Source organism: Syzygium oleosum, unplaced genomic scaffold, assembly GCF_021117445.2.
Source record: "Syzygium oleosum isolate NSW1041296 unplaced genomic scaffold, Sole_v2.1 Sole_v2.15, whole genome shotgun sequence".
In the NCBI taxonomy this organism is placed as follows: domain Eukaryota; kingdom Viridiplantae; phylum Streptophyta; class Magnoliopsida; order Myrtales; family Myrtaceae; genus Syzygium; species Syzygium oleosum.
In genome coordinates, this window is record NW_026607499.1 from 3,379,398 (window position 1) to 3,394,587 (window position 15,190).

General features: G+C 43.7%; 2 protein-coding genes across 4 annotated transcripts; both read left to right on the forward strand.

Annotated features, from left to right (window-relative positions):
• Nucleotides 1–2,371: 2,371 nt before the first annotated feature.
• On the forward strand, nucleotides 2,372–7,023 carry LOC115678102 (probable ADP-ribosylation factor GTPase-activating protein AGD8). Of its 3 annotated transcripts, none has more exons than XM_056318465.1 (7): nucleotides 2,372–2,539; nucleotides 2,713–2,831; nucleotides 3,886–4,315; nucleotides 4,441–4,713; nucleotides 5,080–5,205; nucleotides 6,221–6,319; nucleotides 6,709–7,023. In XM_056318465.1, exons 1-7 carry the CDS (start codon nucleotides 2,471–2,473, stop codon nucleotides 6,814–6,816), a joined length of 1,224 nt encoding a protein of 407 aa, XP_056174440.1. In that variant the 5' UTR covers nucleotides 2,372–2,470; the 3' UTR covers nucleotides 6,817–7,023. The 3 variants fall into 3 exon arrangements, with proteins under 3 accessions (XP_056174440.1, XP_030457265.1, XP_056174441.1); XM_030601405.2 differs by having other exon boundaries at nucleotides 2,376–2,539; nucleotides 4,441–4,704; XM_056318466.1 differs by lacking the exon at nucleotides 2,713–2,831 and having other exon boundaries at nucleotides 2,409–2,539.
• Nucleotides 7,024–10,178: 3,155 nt separating this feature from the next.
• LOC115678013 (abscisic acid receptor PYR1-like) lies at nucleotides 10,179–11,412 on the forward strand. Its single transcript, XM_030601286.2, has one exon. The coding sequence runs from the start codon at nucleotides 10,275–10,277 to the stop codon at nucleotides 10,926–10,928; it is 654 nt and encodes a 217-aa protein (XP_030457146.1). The 5' UTR covers nucleotides 10,179–10,274; the 3' UTR covers nucleotides 10,929–11,412.
• Nucleotides 11,413–15,190: the final 3,778 nt, after the last annotated feature.

A 15,190-nucleotide genomic window follows, 5' to 3' on the forward strand; every position in this document is an offset into this window, starting at 1 on the left:
GTTGATGGACCAAATATGATTAGCATCTGGGACATAATTGGAATGATACTTAAAGAAGTGGGTCGGGAACACGTCGTATGCAGGTCATCAAGTTAGAGCTAAATCCGAATCGGGAACGAAAGGGATGAGATTCATTCGAAATAATTCGACGTGACTTCAGCTCGAAATAGAAAAGTAAAATTGGCTCTAAATTTGGAAGGGAAGGACATGAGGTTTTCTCAAAAAATGGAATGTGGAGTCTCGTTTATTTCAAAGAAAGGAAACATATTCTACCGTCTCTCCCTCCTCTTCCATTCTCTTTTGGTATTTCCCCAACGTCGAGATATTCCCCGATTCCCATCGTTTCATATCCGATCACAAAAGACCGATCGGGAGTATTTTAACTCGCCAAAAGCTTAGTTCTCGAAGTCATTGAACAGTAAGAAAGGAAAATGGGTGCGTACTAAGGATTCCAATTACAAGAACCATCCGACTCATAAAATTTTTTATGAATTGCGATCGAGAAGTAAGTTTCCTTTGCGGGAAAATGATCGACTTTGAAAATGTTTTTCTAAAAACGCTGGCCCATGTCGCTTATAAAAATGAATAAACGGAGAATATTTTATATCGTTAACCAAAATATACAGACATAAATTGCCATCGACGACGGAACCATTTTCCAATCGACTAATCATTTCAAGCATGCGAACGGCCATTTACAGGGAAAATACTTTTCAAATTGCGAAACAAACGGAGCCCGTCAACTTTCTCTTTTCCCTAGGGAAAAGTGCGAAAGACATTTGAGCCCAAAGCCTTGGCCCGGCAGTCCATCACTGGGCTCATGCGGCCCAAGATGATATCAAAGCCCAAGCATCACGTGGGCTCGGGTTTGGTTATAGTGGGCTCGTGAAGATCGCCCAACCGGACGAGGCCCACGTCCGCTCCGCGTGCTCGGGTCGGGTGGTCCGCTTTGTCGCCCCCTTTTCCATCCGACGTTCCCCGCGTCACCATCGAGCACCCAAAATCCTTCCTCTCGAAGGTTAGATCCACGAGATTCACTCACCCCCTTCTTCATCAGATGGCAATTTCATAATAGAATAAAACAAATTGTAATTCGTCCCCCCGCAAAAAAAAAAAAAACTATACGTATGAGAACAACGATAGCTGATCGTCGATGGTTGTAGCGGTATCGGAGTCCAGCGCTCGATAGATAGCACACCCCACGCCGTACCGGGTTATCAGCATCCGTGGCGCCGCAATGAAACAACAATCTTCCACGAAGCATGTCGTTGTAGGTTCTGCCGAGCCATAATAATTCTAAACGCCACGTCTCTGCCGAATTGATTCTTTCCGAAAGATGCTTCGAGGAGGGGTAACATGCGAGGTGTGCAAAACGGACTGCCCAAATCGGGAACTGCCTGGAGTGTCGGTTTGGTTTCCGGTTCCTAAAAGTGGAACTGGTGTTCGGACGATCCGGTTCCCGGTTCCAAAGGGAATCGGATTGATCGGACCGAACTGACTACATATATATATTTTATTTTTTTATATCTTCAAAAAAATTAGTAAAATGTGAACTAAACCCTAAGTGAAGCACATTTTCTGATTTGTCTTTTCAATCTGAGGATTATTGCATACATATCACTTAATTCAACACGAAAAGACGGCATTAAGTATCGGAAAAAAAAAGTGACGGTTCCTGGTTCGATCTCCGGTTCCTAATTTTGGGAACCGACCCTCTCGATTCGATTCTCGGTTCTAAGGACCGGACCCTAGGTAACCCGAGTCTATCATCAAATTCGCCCTTTGCTTCTCTCTATGACCAACGCCACTCTCCAAGTTTTGCCAATGTTTTTCTGTGTCTCTGTTGTTTTTTTTTTCCGCACGTGTGTTATTATTACAAACCAGCGAGTACCTAAGAGGAGGTGAAAATAAGCGGGGCCCAGATGAAGAATTAAAAAAAAAAAGAAAAAAAAGCAAGAACAGGTGGTCAATAGTCAATACAATCAACGATCGGGGAACGGCGTGGTGATCTCGACCGCCCATCAGCATCAGTTAACGGCCGCGGAACAACCGCGACGTCGCAACCGATCCCCTCCACCTCCCCCCAGTCCCCACCAGACAACCACACGGCGCACCAAAACTCCGATTCCCGAAACTGCCCCCGAGCGGCCGAGGGGCATTCCCGTCACTTCGCCCGCGCCACGTCGCTCTCCTCTTTTTTTCTTCTTCTTTTCATTTATTCGTTTTTTCGGCCCCCCGACCAGAAAAGCAATTTAAATCGTTTTGCGAATTTCCTCGAAACATTCATAAAATATACTCCTCCTCTTCGAATTCGGATTCCCTTCGAGGAGGCGAGCGAGAGCGAGCGAGCGAGCGAGCGAGGCACGATCGATCGATCTCGAAAGCAGAAAAATCCTTCCTTTTCCCATCTCGATTCCTCCTCCACCTCCAAAGGGGAAATCCGTCCTTCAGCTCTTCCTTCCGCCCTCCCATGGCGTCCGACAGCTTCACCGACAAGAACGCCGTTTTCCGGAAACTGAAAGCGAAATCGGAGAACAAGGTTTGTCCGTCTCCTTTCCTCTCCGCGTGTTCCGTTAGCTTGTCGCCTGTGATCTTGGTTCAGATCTGGCGATCTCGCACCGGGATCTCGAGGTTGTTCCGTATCGAGCGGTTTCGCTCTTTCTTTGGGGGGACCTCAATTTTTCGTCTTCCGTGTGTGTGTTTTTCTGCCAGATGTGTTTTGATTGCAATACGAAGAACCCGACCTGGGCTTCGGTGACGTACGGGATCTTCCTCTGCATCGACTGCTCCGCGGTCCACCGCAGCCTCGGCGTGCACGTCAGCTTCGTCAGGTGTGGATGGGTGTGGTTTCGTTGGGTGTTTTTTTTGGACGGCCTTTTACGTGGCATGCTGTGCGGATTGGCATTGCTATAATGCGAAACATGGATGGGTCGGTGGGATAGTGGTGGAGCTAATTCTCTGTTGGGTTTTCCAGTTTGTAGTCGTTAGGTGCTGATTTTCGATTCGCGTAAAGGTTGGGGTTAGAAAAAGTTGGCCTGCTGGGGTGATGTCTAGTAATAATGCTGCTGAACTCTTAAGCACATTGTGTTCCTAAATGAATGGTATAAACTCTTGAGCACGTTGCAGGCAACATGATGTCCTAATATCACCTTGCACTCAGTCAAGCCCCATGTAGGTGATATGAGGAGATCATGTTACCCGCAAGTAAAGGGATCGCTAGGTCGGTTCTAGGATGTGAAGTTTTTCGACACTAATTCTCATATCGGCGCATGTTTATATCCTTGTACGCTTAACTAGATTTAGCACTTGCCGCTTGGTTTGATGTTCTCTGGAGGCTTATGTTGAGCCTGTTGTCTCTTCGTTTTGTAGAAACGTACGTATTTTTCCTTATCCAAATGGCCAGTTTCTCGGAAAATTTCTGTCATTTCCCTTGTGTATTCACTCCTTTTAAAAAATTGAAGCGTTTGCAATGTTTTCTTTCACTGTTGAAGCAATAATGCGGTACACACTTTACGACTTGGCAATATGTCCAACAGGCTCTGGGATTACATATGTACACATGTAAAATAATTGAATGTCAACAACCATGCAAGTTTGCCGTGCAAAATTGCAGTCACAACCGATAATACTTCATCAAGAGAGAACAGGAGTACGAAGAAATTGAGAAATGCAGGAATTTTAAGGTTATGAGGGAGTAAAAGTGTAGGACAGAAATGGAGATTTCTGTTGCATAGTATTTTACCATATTTGCATAGACTATACATTTATCTAAATGGATACAAGTTGTGTTGTTCTAGACCCTACAAACTTGCGTTGTTCTCTCTATTGTAGTTACGGAAATTTGGAACAGGACATTGAAAGCTTATGTTGTTTTTTCAATTGAAGGTCCACAAATTTAGACTCGTGGACTCCTGAGCAATTGAAAACGATGAGCTTTGGGGGGAATAACCGTGCTCATGTGTTTTTCAAGCAACATGGATGGACCGATGGAGGCAAAATTGAGGCCAAATATACATCAAGAGCTGCCGAGTTATACAGGCAACTCCTTTCTAAAGAAGTAGCCAAAAGTGTGGCAGAGGATGCAGGTTTGCCATCATCTCCTGTTGCTTCTCAGTCATCCCAAGCATCCAATGGATTTCCTGATGTTAAGATCAGTGAAGCCCCAAAAGAAAGCTCTTTAGGTAGGCAAGAAGTGCCCGAAGTCTCTGCTTCCACCCGGACTTCTCATATTGTTATAACTACTGTGAAGAAGCCTCTTGGTTCCAAAAAGCCAGGAAAAACTGGCGGCCTTGGTGCTAGAAAGCTTACAACAAAGGTACCTGCATTCTCTGTTTAAAATCGACCTTAGGTGCCCATCTCAGAAGCAGGTTGAAAACAATGTTGATTGCTGTTTTTGTATGCCTTTTCCTTGACCTTGGAGTTCTTACCTCACACGTGCAGCCAAGTGAAAATTTATATGAGCAAAAGCCTGAAGAGCCAGTTGTCCCGGCAGTTTCTACTCCTGCTAGCAGCACTGCAATGGCTAGTCCTTCTTTTGGATCTCGATTTGAGTATGTAGAAAATGTCCAATCATCAGACACGAGTTCTGGTGGCACACATGTGATTAGTCATGTAGCTCCACCAAAGTCGTCGAACTTCTTTGCTGAATTTGGAATGGACAGTGGTTTTCCAAAGAAAGCAAGCTCTAATTCTTCAAAATCTCAGGTAGTACAAGTACTTGGTGCTGTTTAAGTTAAGCTGCTTATATGTCATCCCAAACTTGAAAAGTTTCGAACACTCTGCTCAAGGTTCTTATGGGGAACAAGTAGTAAGTCAAATGTGTGCTAGTTTTTTGATGCTTGAAGACGAGTATTGATGGACTTGCTCTTATTCATTTCCTTTTGTCGCCTTCCTTTGTATTTCCTTTTAGCTTTTTTCATAAAACAACTGCATTGTAATTTCTCATGCATGCTGGTTTAGTTAATTATTTATGGATGGTGGCGACACTTTTATTTAGTTATCCAATTATGCTATTTTTCAGCTACAACAAACTCTTCTCATCAATATGTTGATGTTATTTCCTGTTACTGCTATTTTCAGGTCCAGGAATCTGATGAAGCAAGGAAGAAGTTCTCAAATGCAAAGTCAATTTCATCAGCCCAATTTTTTGGTGATCAGAATTCAGCTAACGACCTCAATGCCCAAGCTTCCTTGCAAAAGTTCTCCGTATGTGCCCTTTATTGAGAAATGACCAGTTTTAACTTTCCTTTATCATCTGAAGCATTTTTCCCCCTTTGAGTGAATGGGCCTATTTCCCTTTTTGGCTGTCTGCTGGAATATTCTCCTTTGACATGCATCATAGATAAGGGAACCAGGAATGAGGATTTCTTTGATTGCTATTGTGATCAGAAACTAATACTCATGACTTTGCGACCATTGTGGACACTGTACATATGGCCAATGATACAAGAAAGGTTTCATCTCATCCTGTTTGAGGATTTTGGGGTGCCTTTTTGGTCTTTTCTGTGTGTGCATTGACTGGAGTTATAGTTTACTAATGTGGTGTTTGATTTTGGTGTCATACTTGGCTTATCGTGTCTTCTTCCCTAATCTGTTTGTGGCTTTTCTATCGCAAAATTTTCTTCCTCGGGTTTGTTTTACCTTTCTCCATTATTACCGTAGTTGTAATAGAGAGTTTGGGGTGGCATAGTGGCCTACGTCTGTGCGACTAGTGTTGGCAGGATCGTATGGGCTCTTGGAATATCTTCAGAGTGCACTTTATGATGCTCTTAAGGAATCTTTTCTAGAATACAGCTGACCTGCTCTTGGCTGTTTCTGCAAATTGAGGGACCAAAAAAAAAAAAAAATTGATCTTGTGATGGTTTTCAAAGTTCATATTAGTGTTGGGACAAATTAGAAGGGTATGCTCCTCTTCTGATGACAGCCTTTAGTCTTAAGGATAATCTTAGGAGACATCACACCTTCATTGTTTCTGTTTACTTAGTGGTAACCATCTGGAGAAGCTAACTCTACTGAATGCCAAATTGATGTCACTATTTTTCATCCCCTGCGTTTTGGATTTATAGTAAACAAGACTTCTCTAGACCTTAATGCTGAAGTCTCATGATGTATTAGAAATTACTCTGGGTCTATTAAGAGGTAACTATGAATTTGTTCCGTGGACAAGGGTCTCCATAGTTCGGTTATTGACTTAGTACATTCTTACTGTTTGTTGTTACAGAGTTCATCTGCCATCTCCAGTGCTGATCTGTTTGGCGACAGTTCAGATTCTGCTCTGGACGTTTCTGCAAGCGACCTCATCAACAGGCTCTCTTTTCAGGTAGTGTTTTACCATGCTGCAGCATTTATTGTTTAATGGCGATACTGGTTTTGAGCAGTCTTTTGAGGAATATATACTATGATCCTAATTGCAAGGTATAGATTTGGAAATTGGATGTGGCTTCTTATGGCCTGGGCACTTCCTAGCTTTTGAAGCAGTAGTCCCATACTTGCGATGGGGAATCCAAGTCCCACACCTTTCGATTAAAATGATGTTCCCATTCCATCTCACTGCATTATCTTTTGCTTCTCCAATTTTATTACTATTTCCTTTTGTCTCTTCCTGAATTTTATCCAAAAGTTTTCATTGTCACTAGTTTCCAGTTTCCCTTTTTGGCTAAACCAGGTTGTTTCTGCTAAGTTTAGTTTTTCGCCTTCTCCTTTTCACAGGCTCAGCAGGATATCTCTTCCCTTAAGAACATCGCGGGAGAGACCGGAAAGAAGCTAAGTTCGTTCGCGTCCGCCTTCATAAACGATCTCCAAGACAGAGTCCTCTAATTTGCAGGTCCTCTCGCTTGCGGAGAAGTGGAGCGTGACTCGTTATTCCCCGCTTATGTAATGTGGATGTGAAGGAGAGCTGTTAAGAAATTCTTTTCAGAAGACAAATAAAGAATTTTACTTTGATCTAAGACAGTTTGAGAGAGTATTTTGTAGCACAGGTATTGCTTTAAAGAATGATATGTCGCCTTTTTCTCGGTTGCGCAACTGAGCATTTTGTCGTGCCTTTATACTATTGTGCGTTGTGTTGATACCAAGTTCCCGATAAAGCATTGCCGACGGGTAGCGATTTGTTCATTGCTTTGTGTGTAGGAGTGACGGTTTTTTGGCGGGCTTATGAGTCGCGACTGAAATATATGTGCTTCTATCTAATTAGAGATTGTCATTGATCCGAACAGAAGCGAATGGCTTTGAAAATGGTAGTGACATTGGCCCTTTGTCTCGTCAGAAGCTAAATCACGAGGGGCGAGGAAAGAGCAAAATGTCTCCGTGTGAATATAGAAACTAGACCTCGTTACTCTTTTGTGTGTACAATTTACAAAGCGTGATCTATGGGCCAGGGCATTTCACATTTGAGCTGGAAAGAAGTGTCGATGGATTGGAGTAGGCGCTTATCACGTTCTTATCATCTATCGAGCAAAATGATCAAACAGGGGAAATACCAGAAACGCATCACGCTTTTGAGCAAATGATCGCTTACGTACCTCTATTGTTGCAAATTTTCATTCGCACACCGCTAAGTAAGTGAATCCCAGCATTGAAAATATCATGTCGTCTCTCTCTGTAAACTCATTTTAGCATCTTGCTTGAGGTTTAAGAATGCTCGGAAATGCTCGGGCTTTTAATTTGGTTTATAGAGAGTGCTTCAGGCGAATACGAGAAATTGGATTTATGGATGGGCATTTCTGGGAAGAAGATGGCATTTTTTTGTAAACAGGGACTCGAGGATAATCGATGCGAAAGTGGTCCTAAGGTACAATTTTGGATACGTATAATCGTATTTGTTTTTTGGTAGAAACGCATATCGTATTTTCGAAAGCATGTAATTTGGGCTTTTTGAAGCCCAATCTCCCTCGAATATGTAGTTTTCTGCCACGTGGGCTTCGAGGCTTTTGCTAAGAAATTGCGCCTCTAGATTGTTGAGCCCCCCACTAAGAAGCCCAGGCACTTCTTACGCACTTAGAAATTTCAACGATACAACGTTGTACCGTGCAATCGTATAACACTTTCACGACGTTGTACAGCATTCTTCATACTTAGCCACGACTCCACGTTGTAAAAAAGAGTTTGTACGAATTTACTTGAAGAAATAACATTCCAAATGATGCTCAATATTAGTCCATAATCTTCGGCCTCATTTCGTCTCATTACATAAAGCACGTGGGGGCACTTGCTAAGCAATCCGACGAAAAACAAAGAATCGTAACTTTATAATGCGTTATCCGAGGATATCTATACTTTATCAATATTTTGAAAATCGAACGGAACCGTTCAATACCTTCGTTATCAAATTAGGTATCCATTAGTTAAGGTCGGTGCTCGAATTACATTGAAAGTATCGATCTCCGAAACAAATACACCTAAAGGATCACGTAACGACGACTCGATCGAGCTATTGAATGCATTCGCTAATTCAAAGTTTTTACCTACTACTTTTCTATGCTCTGCTGACATAAATGGTACGTTTGCAGAGCTCAAATAATTTCAGGGGGAAGCTTAGATTGATTGCATTTGGTCCATATGCCTTGAATCATTCAGATGTCATGCAAACATTAAAATATTCAGCTCACTGCAACTTGAATTCTTTCTGCTTTCGGCATCGATTTCTTCTAGCGGGCTTCTGTGCTGTCGTTCTTAGAATTGAGGCATGCGTGTGATTCGAGTACATCTCATTTTGTAAATGAAATTTAAACTACAGATAAGGTCAAGATGTCAATTAGGGGTGTGCAAAGGAACCGGCGTTATTTAGCAAGTCGGCGTTGCACGACATAGAGAGATTGAATAAAATGAAACCCCCTCTTTTCCCCCCCTTTCAATTTGCAAAAGTTGTTGAGTTAATGAAGAGAATCCCTAGTCCGCAAAATAATTAAAAGAAAAGGGTGATGAAATCGTAATTGCCGGGGCCTAATTCCCCATAAGAATTCGCAACTTTAGATCCGCAACCCCCAATTCTGTCTCCAATTTTCATTTGCGTCGTAAAAAGAATCCTCAACTTTTACTTTAGTCTCATATCTATCCGCGTGTCCAAAAACGTCGCTAGTTTTATCAAAATTATTAGCATCAGGGTGAATTAGAGATCCATTATCAGAACCGGCATCTTCAATCCTGGCCCTGGCTTTTTTTGTTAAAAAAAAATCTTCAACTTTCATTTTAGTCCCGGATCTGTACACTTGTCCAAAATCGCCGCTAATTTCTTCAAAATTATCAGCATCAGGGCCAGTTAGAGGTCCATTATCGGAGCCCGCGTCTTCATCGACACCTACACCTTCGTATGGAACGATAGCAATCTCCTCATGTTGATAACCTTTAAGAAATGAGTAACGATTTTCAGATGCACGAGCAGGTTTGAGGCTAAAGTGAAGAGCCGGGAATAAAGTCGAGACTAGAATTGAGATTGAAACTAAAGTCGATGATTTTTTTTAAAAAGGAGAATCGGGCATATTTACCAGCTTAACAAAAATGAAATTAAAATAAGAACTCAGAGTCCCAGTCAGAATGACGTGTCAACAAGTGGCAAGAGCAGCTGAGCCACGACCCACCACATGTACACTTCACCAAGTTGACATTTTTCAGCACCACCCCCCCTCCCAAATTCCAAAATTTTTTATTATTCATTTCTGCAATATTTTTCACAAACCACCACCTCAAATAAATAAAAATAAAATAAAATAAAAAGAACCAGCAGTATGGGATGATAAAAATAAGGGATAATGACACGATCAGTCCCTGAACTTTGGCTCAATATGTAATTTGATCCCTAAACTTTTAATTTATTTAATGTAGTCCTTGAACTTTAGCCTAATATTCAATTTGGTCCATAAACTTTTAATCTGTTCAATGTGGTCCATGGACTTTTTGGTACACGTTCAATTTAGTCCCTAGATTACATTGAACATTTTCATATGGTTTAGGGACTAAATTGAACATGTACCAAAAGTCCAGGGATAATATTGAACAGATTAGAAGTTCAGGGACCAAATTGAATATTAGGCTAAAGTTAAGATATGACATTGAACAAATTAAAAGTTCAGGGACTAAATTGTACGTTCGGCGGTAATTCAGGGACTGATTGTGTCGTTTTCCCTAAAATTAATTTCATAATATATTAGCAAAGAGCCAACCCAAATAAAAACAAAAAGACACCCCTTCTTCTCGTTCCTCCCCAGTTCCACCCTCCGCGCTCTCTCTCTCTCTCTCTTCTTTCTCTCTCTAGACCAAGCTCTGAAGCTGCTGCTTCAATGGAGAGAGGCGACGGCGACGGTGACGGCGACGGCGACGGCGAGACCTCCCGAGAAGGGCAGGAGCGCACCACGGCCCACCACCTGAGGGTCCCCGCCGGGCTGACCCGGGAGGAGTTCGCGGAGCTGGCCCCCTTCGTCCACGAGTTCCACACCTACCGCCTCCGCCCGGGGCAGTGCTCCTCCCTCCTCGCGCAGCGCGTCCGCGCCCCCCGCGTCGCCGTGTGGTCCATCGTCCGCCGCTTCGACAAGCCCCAGGTGTACAAGCACTTCATCAAGAGCTGCGCCGTCGCGGAGGGCTCCGCGCTCGCCGTGGGGTCGACCCGCGACGTCAGCGTCATCTCCGGCCTACCGGCGGCGACCAGCACGGAGCGGCTCGACGTGCTCGACGACGAGCGCTGCGTGGCCGGGTTCAGCATCATCGGCGGCGACCACCGGCTGAGGAACTACCGGTCGGTGACGACGGTGCACGAGATGGGGGGGAGGGGGGAGGGGGAGGGGGAGATCTGGACCGCGGTGATGGAGTCGTACGTGGTGGACGTGCCGGAGGGGAACACGGAGGAGGACACGCGCCTCTTCGCCGACACCGTCGTGAGGCTCAACCTGCAGAAGCTGGCGTCCATCGCCGAAGGAATGGCTGGCGACCGGCAGTGACGCGGCGGACGCTCAGGCAAACATCCAAAGAAAAGATCCTCCCCCACGATAGTCCCTCTTTTTTCTTCCCGTGAAATTTTTTTTTTTTCTGGAAAAGGATTCACGAGATGCGAAGCTCTTTTTCGTTTGCTTTCTTGACCTCTCTCCCCTATACAGACACACACGTGAGCGAGTGAGATTGAGATGGAGCTGGTTTTCGTGAGAGTCTGGTCGCATTTGGGGCGTTGAGGCAGAGAAACTAGTGAGAAATCAAGGATCAAAGTCAAAGCGCAATGCAGATTTGGTTTTAGATTAGTCAGAGGGACGCAATGTGTACAGAAATGTTCATGAAGGGTATATTGCTTGTTTCTGTAAATTCTTTCCGCTGTGGAAACCAAAATTGAAGCTCTCAAGAATCAAGATCATCTGGATTAAAGAAGGGTCTTGCTTTTCTTGCTTTCTAAAACCTTTTTCTGTTATGATGATGGTAGTGGTTTCTTGTTTCTGGTCGCTGTTGTTAGTGTGCATCACGTGGTGTGGTTGTTAGCGTGACCAAACGGATGTTTTTAACTGCTGTAATATGGAGTTGTCCTTCCTGGGTAGGTTCAAAGGTTTATACTTATACATGCATGTGAATGATTGCGTCAAGTTTCAATCTTTACTGCTCTCTTTTCACTTGTGAAGTGGGCTAGAAGTCCAGAACTAATGACACAAAGATACCATTAGTGGATTTGGTCGATCTGGGTTAGCATTGACATCGAAGGTGTTTCACAATTGCTAGCTATATATCTCGTCCATTCTTTCCCCGAGAAACGGGGACAGCGCCCGCTTGGAGATGGAAACGGGTGTGAAATGCTGAAAGTTTGGACAACCGAATTTGTTTAAATTGGAGCAGAAGAATCTGTGGGTACGACCTAGACAGTGGTGTACCATCAGTGTCGTTCTTTCTTTGGCCTCTTGTGGGTCACACAGAGAGAGAGAAAGAGAGAGAGAGAGAGAGGACATCATTTGGGGTCAGCAGTGTTTGAAGTGCGGAATTTCTAGGGAAGCTGAAAAGGCAAGGAAATGTTCAGAAAAAAGGGCCTGTTTCTGGTAAGTCTCCTCCGTCCTTCTCGCATCTTCTTCCGTTTCGGGGAATCATCACAGGTTCAAAAGGATAAAAAGAGAGAGAAGGCTTTGATGCCTCGAGGCCTAATTGGTAAAGACTAATTAGAGACATTAGAATCGCGAACTCATACGATCGCGCACGACGAGTACGGTCCGGTCGATGCTGTGATTTGATGCTCTGGTGGTGACTGGTGGGGTAGTAACCTGTATCATAAGTCCACGAAGAAGGGTCTTTTACGACTGGACTGTGTAACATCTCTGATCGTTAATTGATTCTCGAGCTAAGCTTGAGTTGTTAATTGGATGGCAGCTGTTTGTACTGTCCACGTCCCAACATCATGCACACGGAGTTCCCAATGTCCAAATGTTAGATTCGAAACTAATGAAGCAATCCAAATTCTCTCATTTCTTTTCTTTTTTTTGCTCTCTTGGAGATCTGTATTTGTTTGTAAGATTCCATAAATCTCGCGCAACGATAGACAATACTTTCAACGGATGAACCGAGGGTGGTCGGTAGGGGCCATTGCACCGCCCGACTCCTTGATGCTCTCGGCCTAAATCTTGTAAAGCACATCGTTCGCCACCGCTTGATAATAAAGCTAGGTCTTTGAGCCCGCAACTGAATACTCCTCCGTCCGACTAACCGCCATTATCCTCTGAATCGAAAATCTCATCCTTGTCGCGAAGCAAGATTGTCCGGTTGAGGGTGTGCTTTGATTTGTTGATCAATGTCTCGATGCATTATTCTCCATGGCCCTACATTCTCAGCAGTTGTTGGTCTTCCGTCGGACATCGACTTCACCTTTGAAGAGTTGTTTGGCACTTATCCAAAACAAGAACGACCCCCTTGGGTAATAGATAGGAATGTGGAAGAAAGGAAGAAACAGAGAGAGAGAGAGAGAGAGAGAGAGAGAGAGAGAGAGAGAGGCGTCCTTTTTGCTTGAATTAGGCAGAAGCAAGCATAAATTGCTTTTCGGACTCCAGACAATGTTCGATAGCTGGCAGTGATGTGGTACACATTTATGCATATGGCAAGTAGGGGGAGATCTGTCGCACTAATACTTAGATCTGGGGTCCCGCGCATGAATCAAGAAACATTATCCAAGTCTGCCAAAAGACTTTTCGGAATCTTATCCCAGATCGTCAACTTCTTTCATGTCATTTTGCTGCTGATGCCGACCCACAATCCACATTACCATTCCTTTGGTCTCCATGGCAGCAAACGGATGACCATCGCGTCGCATCTCACTTTGAAACCGGCTCAAGTGCGCAGCGCTTTGGCGTTCGTCGAAGCTCATGCTGCCGTGCCCCTTTACGTCTGCCCGGTTCGTTCGAGCTCGATAAGCAACTATCTGAGCACCTACTTCGCGAAACTTACCTTTTCTTTTCAACCGTAGGAAATGGACATCCACTTCTTACTGCCATCAATCTCTTCCCTCGTGCATGCGCATCTTGAGTTGCAGGATCGAAATGTCTGAAGGTAGCTTCAGCCATTGATTGATACTAGCTCCCGTTTCTTGTGATGGGAGAGAGAGACTTTTATTCTTGGACAAGAAAAGGTCAGAAGCATTATCCGCGAGTTCAGAATCTTATTCATCACTTCGATTGGATGGCGAGGGCTGGTGAGGTGGTCCACCACCTCCTTCTGTGCGAGGAGATGGATGCCAAAGCAAGTCTCTCCGCAGCTGTCGAATTGCTTTTCAGAATATCCATTCATCTACACACAAAAGCAATCATACCCAACAAAAAGGAAAAAATGCGCAAATTAATCCTGTCCGCCGCTTTTCGAAAGTAAAATCGGACTAATTCATTGGACGGGACTGATCGCGGCGCATGCAAAGAGATAGAGAGCTTTCTATCGTTTTTTTTTTCGAAACGAAAGCCAGCGCCAATCCCGGCGGTTGTTTCTTCGAAACTCGATTCAGTACATCCGAACGAGTTCAAATGCACACGCGGAAGAATACCGATCATAGATTTCTCATGTCGGTCGACTTCAATTATCATAATTTTGGAGAGGGGAAGCATTTGAATATTGAAGACCACGTGAAGACTTTCGGAAGAGCAGTTAACCCCATGATAAGCAAAGTCTCGAGTGATGACAGCGACCACCTTCTCTTTTCTTTCCTTTTTCTCTTTGGTAGGCGAAATGGCTATTCAAAGCAAAAGTTTTCGCAAGTTGCCAACTTGGTTGCTTATACAGATATTGCTTCTTCTTTGTCTGTCAACTTGTTGATTTGAATATGCAATAAAAGTGGGGGAAGGACAATGAAAATGAAAAGGGAAGAAGCTACAAAAGCCAGCTTTTTTGATTGGTGGGTTTTTCAAGATTCCTTGCCCTAGTTTTAATGCAAAATATTTTTTTTTTTTGCTATCTCTTTAGCCACCAATTGGTCCTTTTGGATGGGCAAAGAAAAAAGGTGGAGCCCCATGAGGAGAAAGAAAAGTCTAGGATTAGCCAATGAGACGGCGCATATTGGGGGGGGAAGGAATTAATGGGGAAAAGAGAGTTGCTTTTTGGTGGTTTTTGTCATGTGGGTGCCACTCTCTCGCTCTCTCGAAATCTCTCTCTTTCAACGTCCCTGTGAACACGTCCCTCTAACTGTGTTTAATTGCACGAAAGCCCGTTTTTAGGGCGGTGTTAATTAATTTCGAGAAGAGAAAATGACATGACTGGTCCCTGAATTCTGGGTCAATGCGCAATTATCATTCCTGAACTTTTAATTGATTCAATATGGGTTCTGAACATTGACGAGTTAGTAGAGACGGTTTATTTTATTAGACACATAAAAGAGAAAAAAAAAAATATTTATGCTTCCCCTACGATTACTTGAAATCTGTCGAGATTTGAAGTGGTTTTGAGGAGACTAGAAAAGGCGAGAAAACTTGGGAGTGTGATGCCTCCGAATCCCTCATATCTCCATCCTCCTACCAAACGAAATACACTTTTTACAAATGTTCTTTCTTCTCTGATCCCTCCGGTCATTCGATTCAAACTGAGTGCAAAAGTCTTGACTAAATAAAAACGAACGAAATATAGAAAGACTTCTTCCTCTGACCAATCCAGCCCATGGCCCCATAGACACAATCACGGCCCAAGACAAAATGGATATGAAATATGTGTGGAAAGCATTATTTGCAGAATGGATAATTACCCTAATGATCTTTGAACTTTGGGC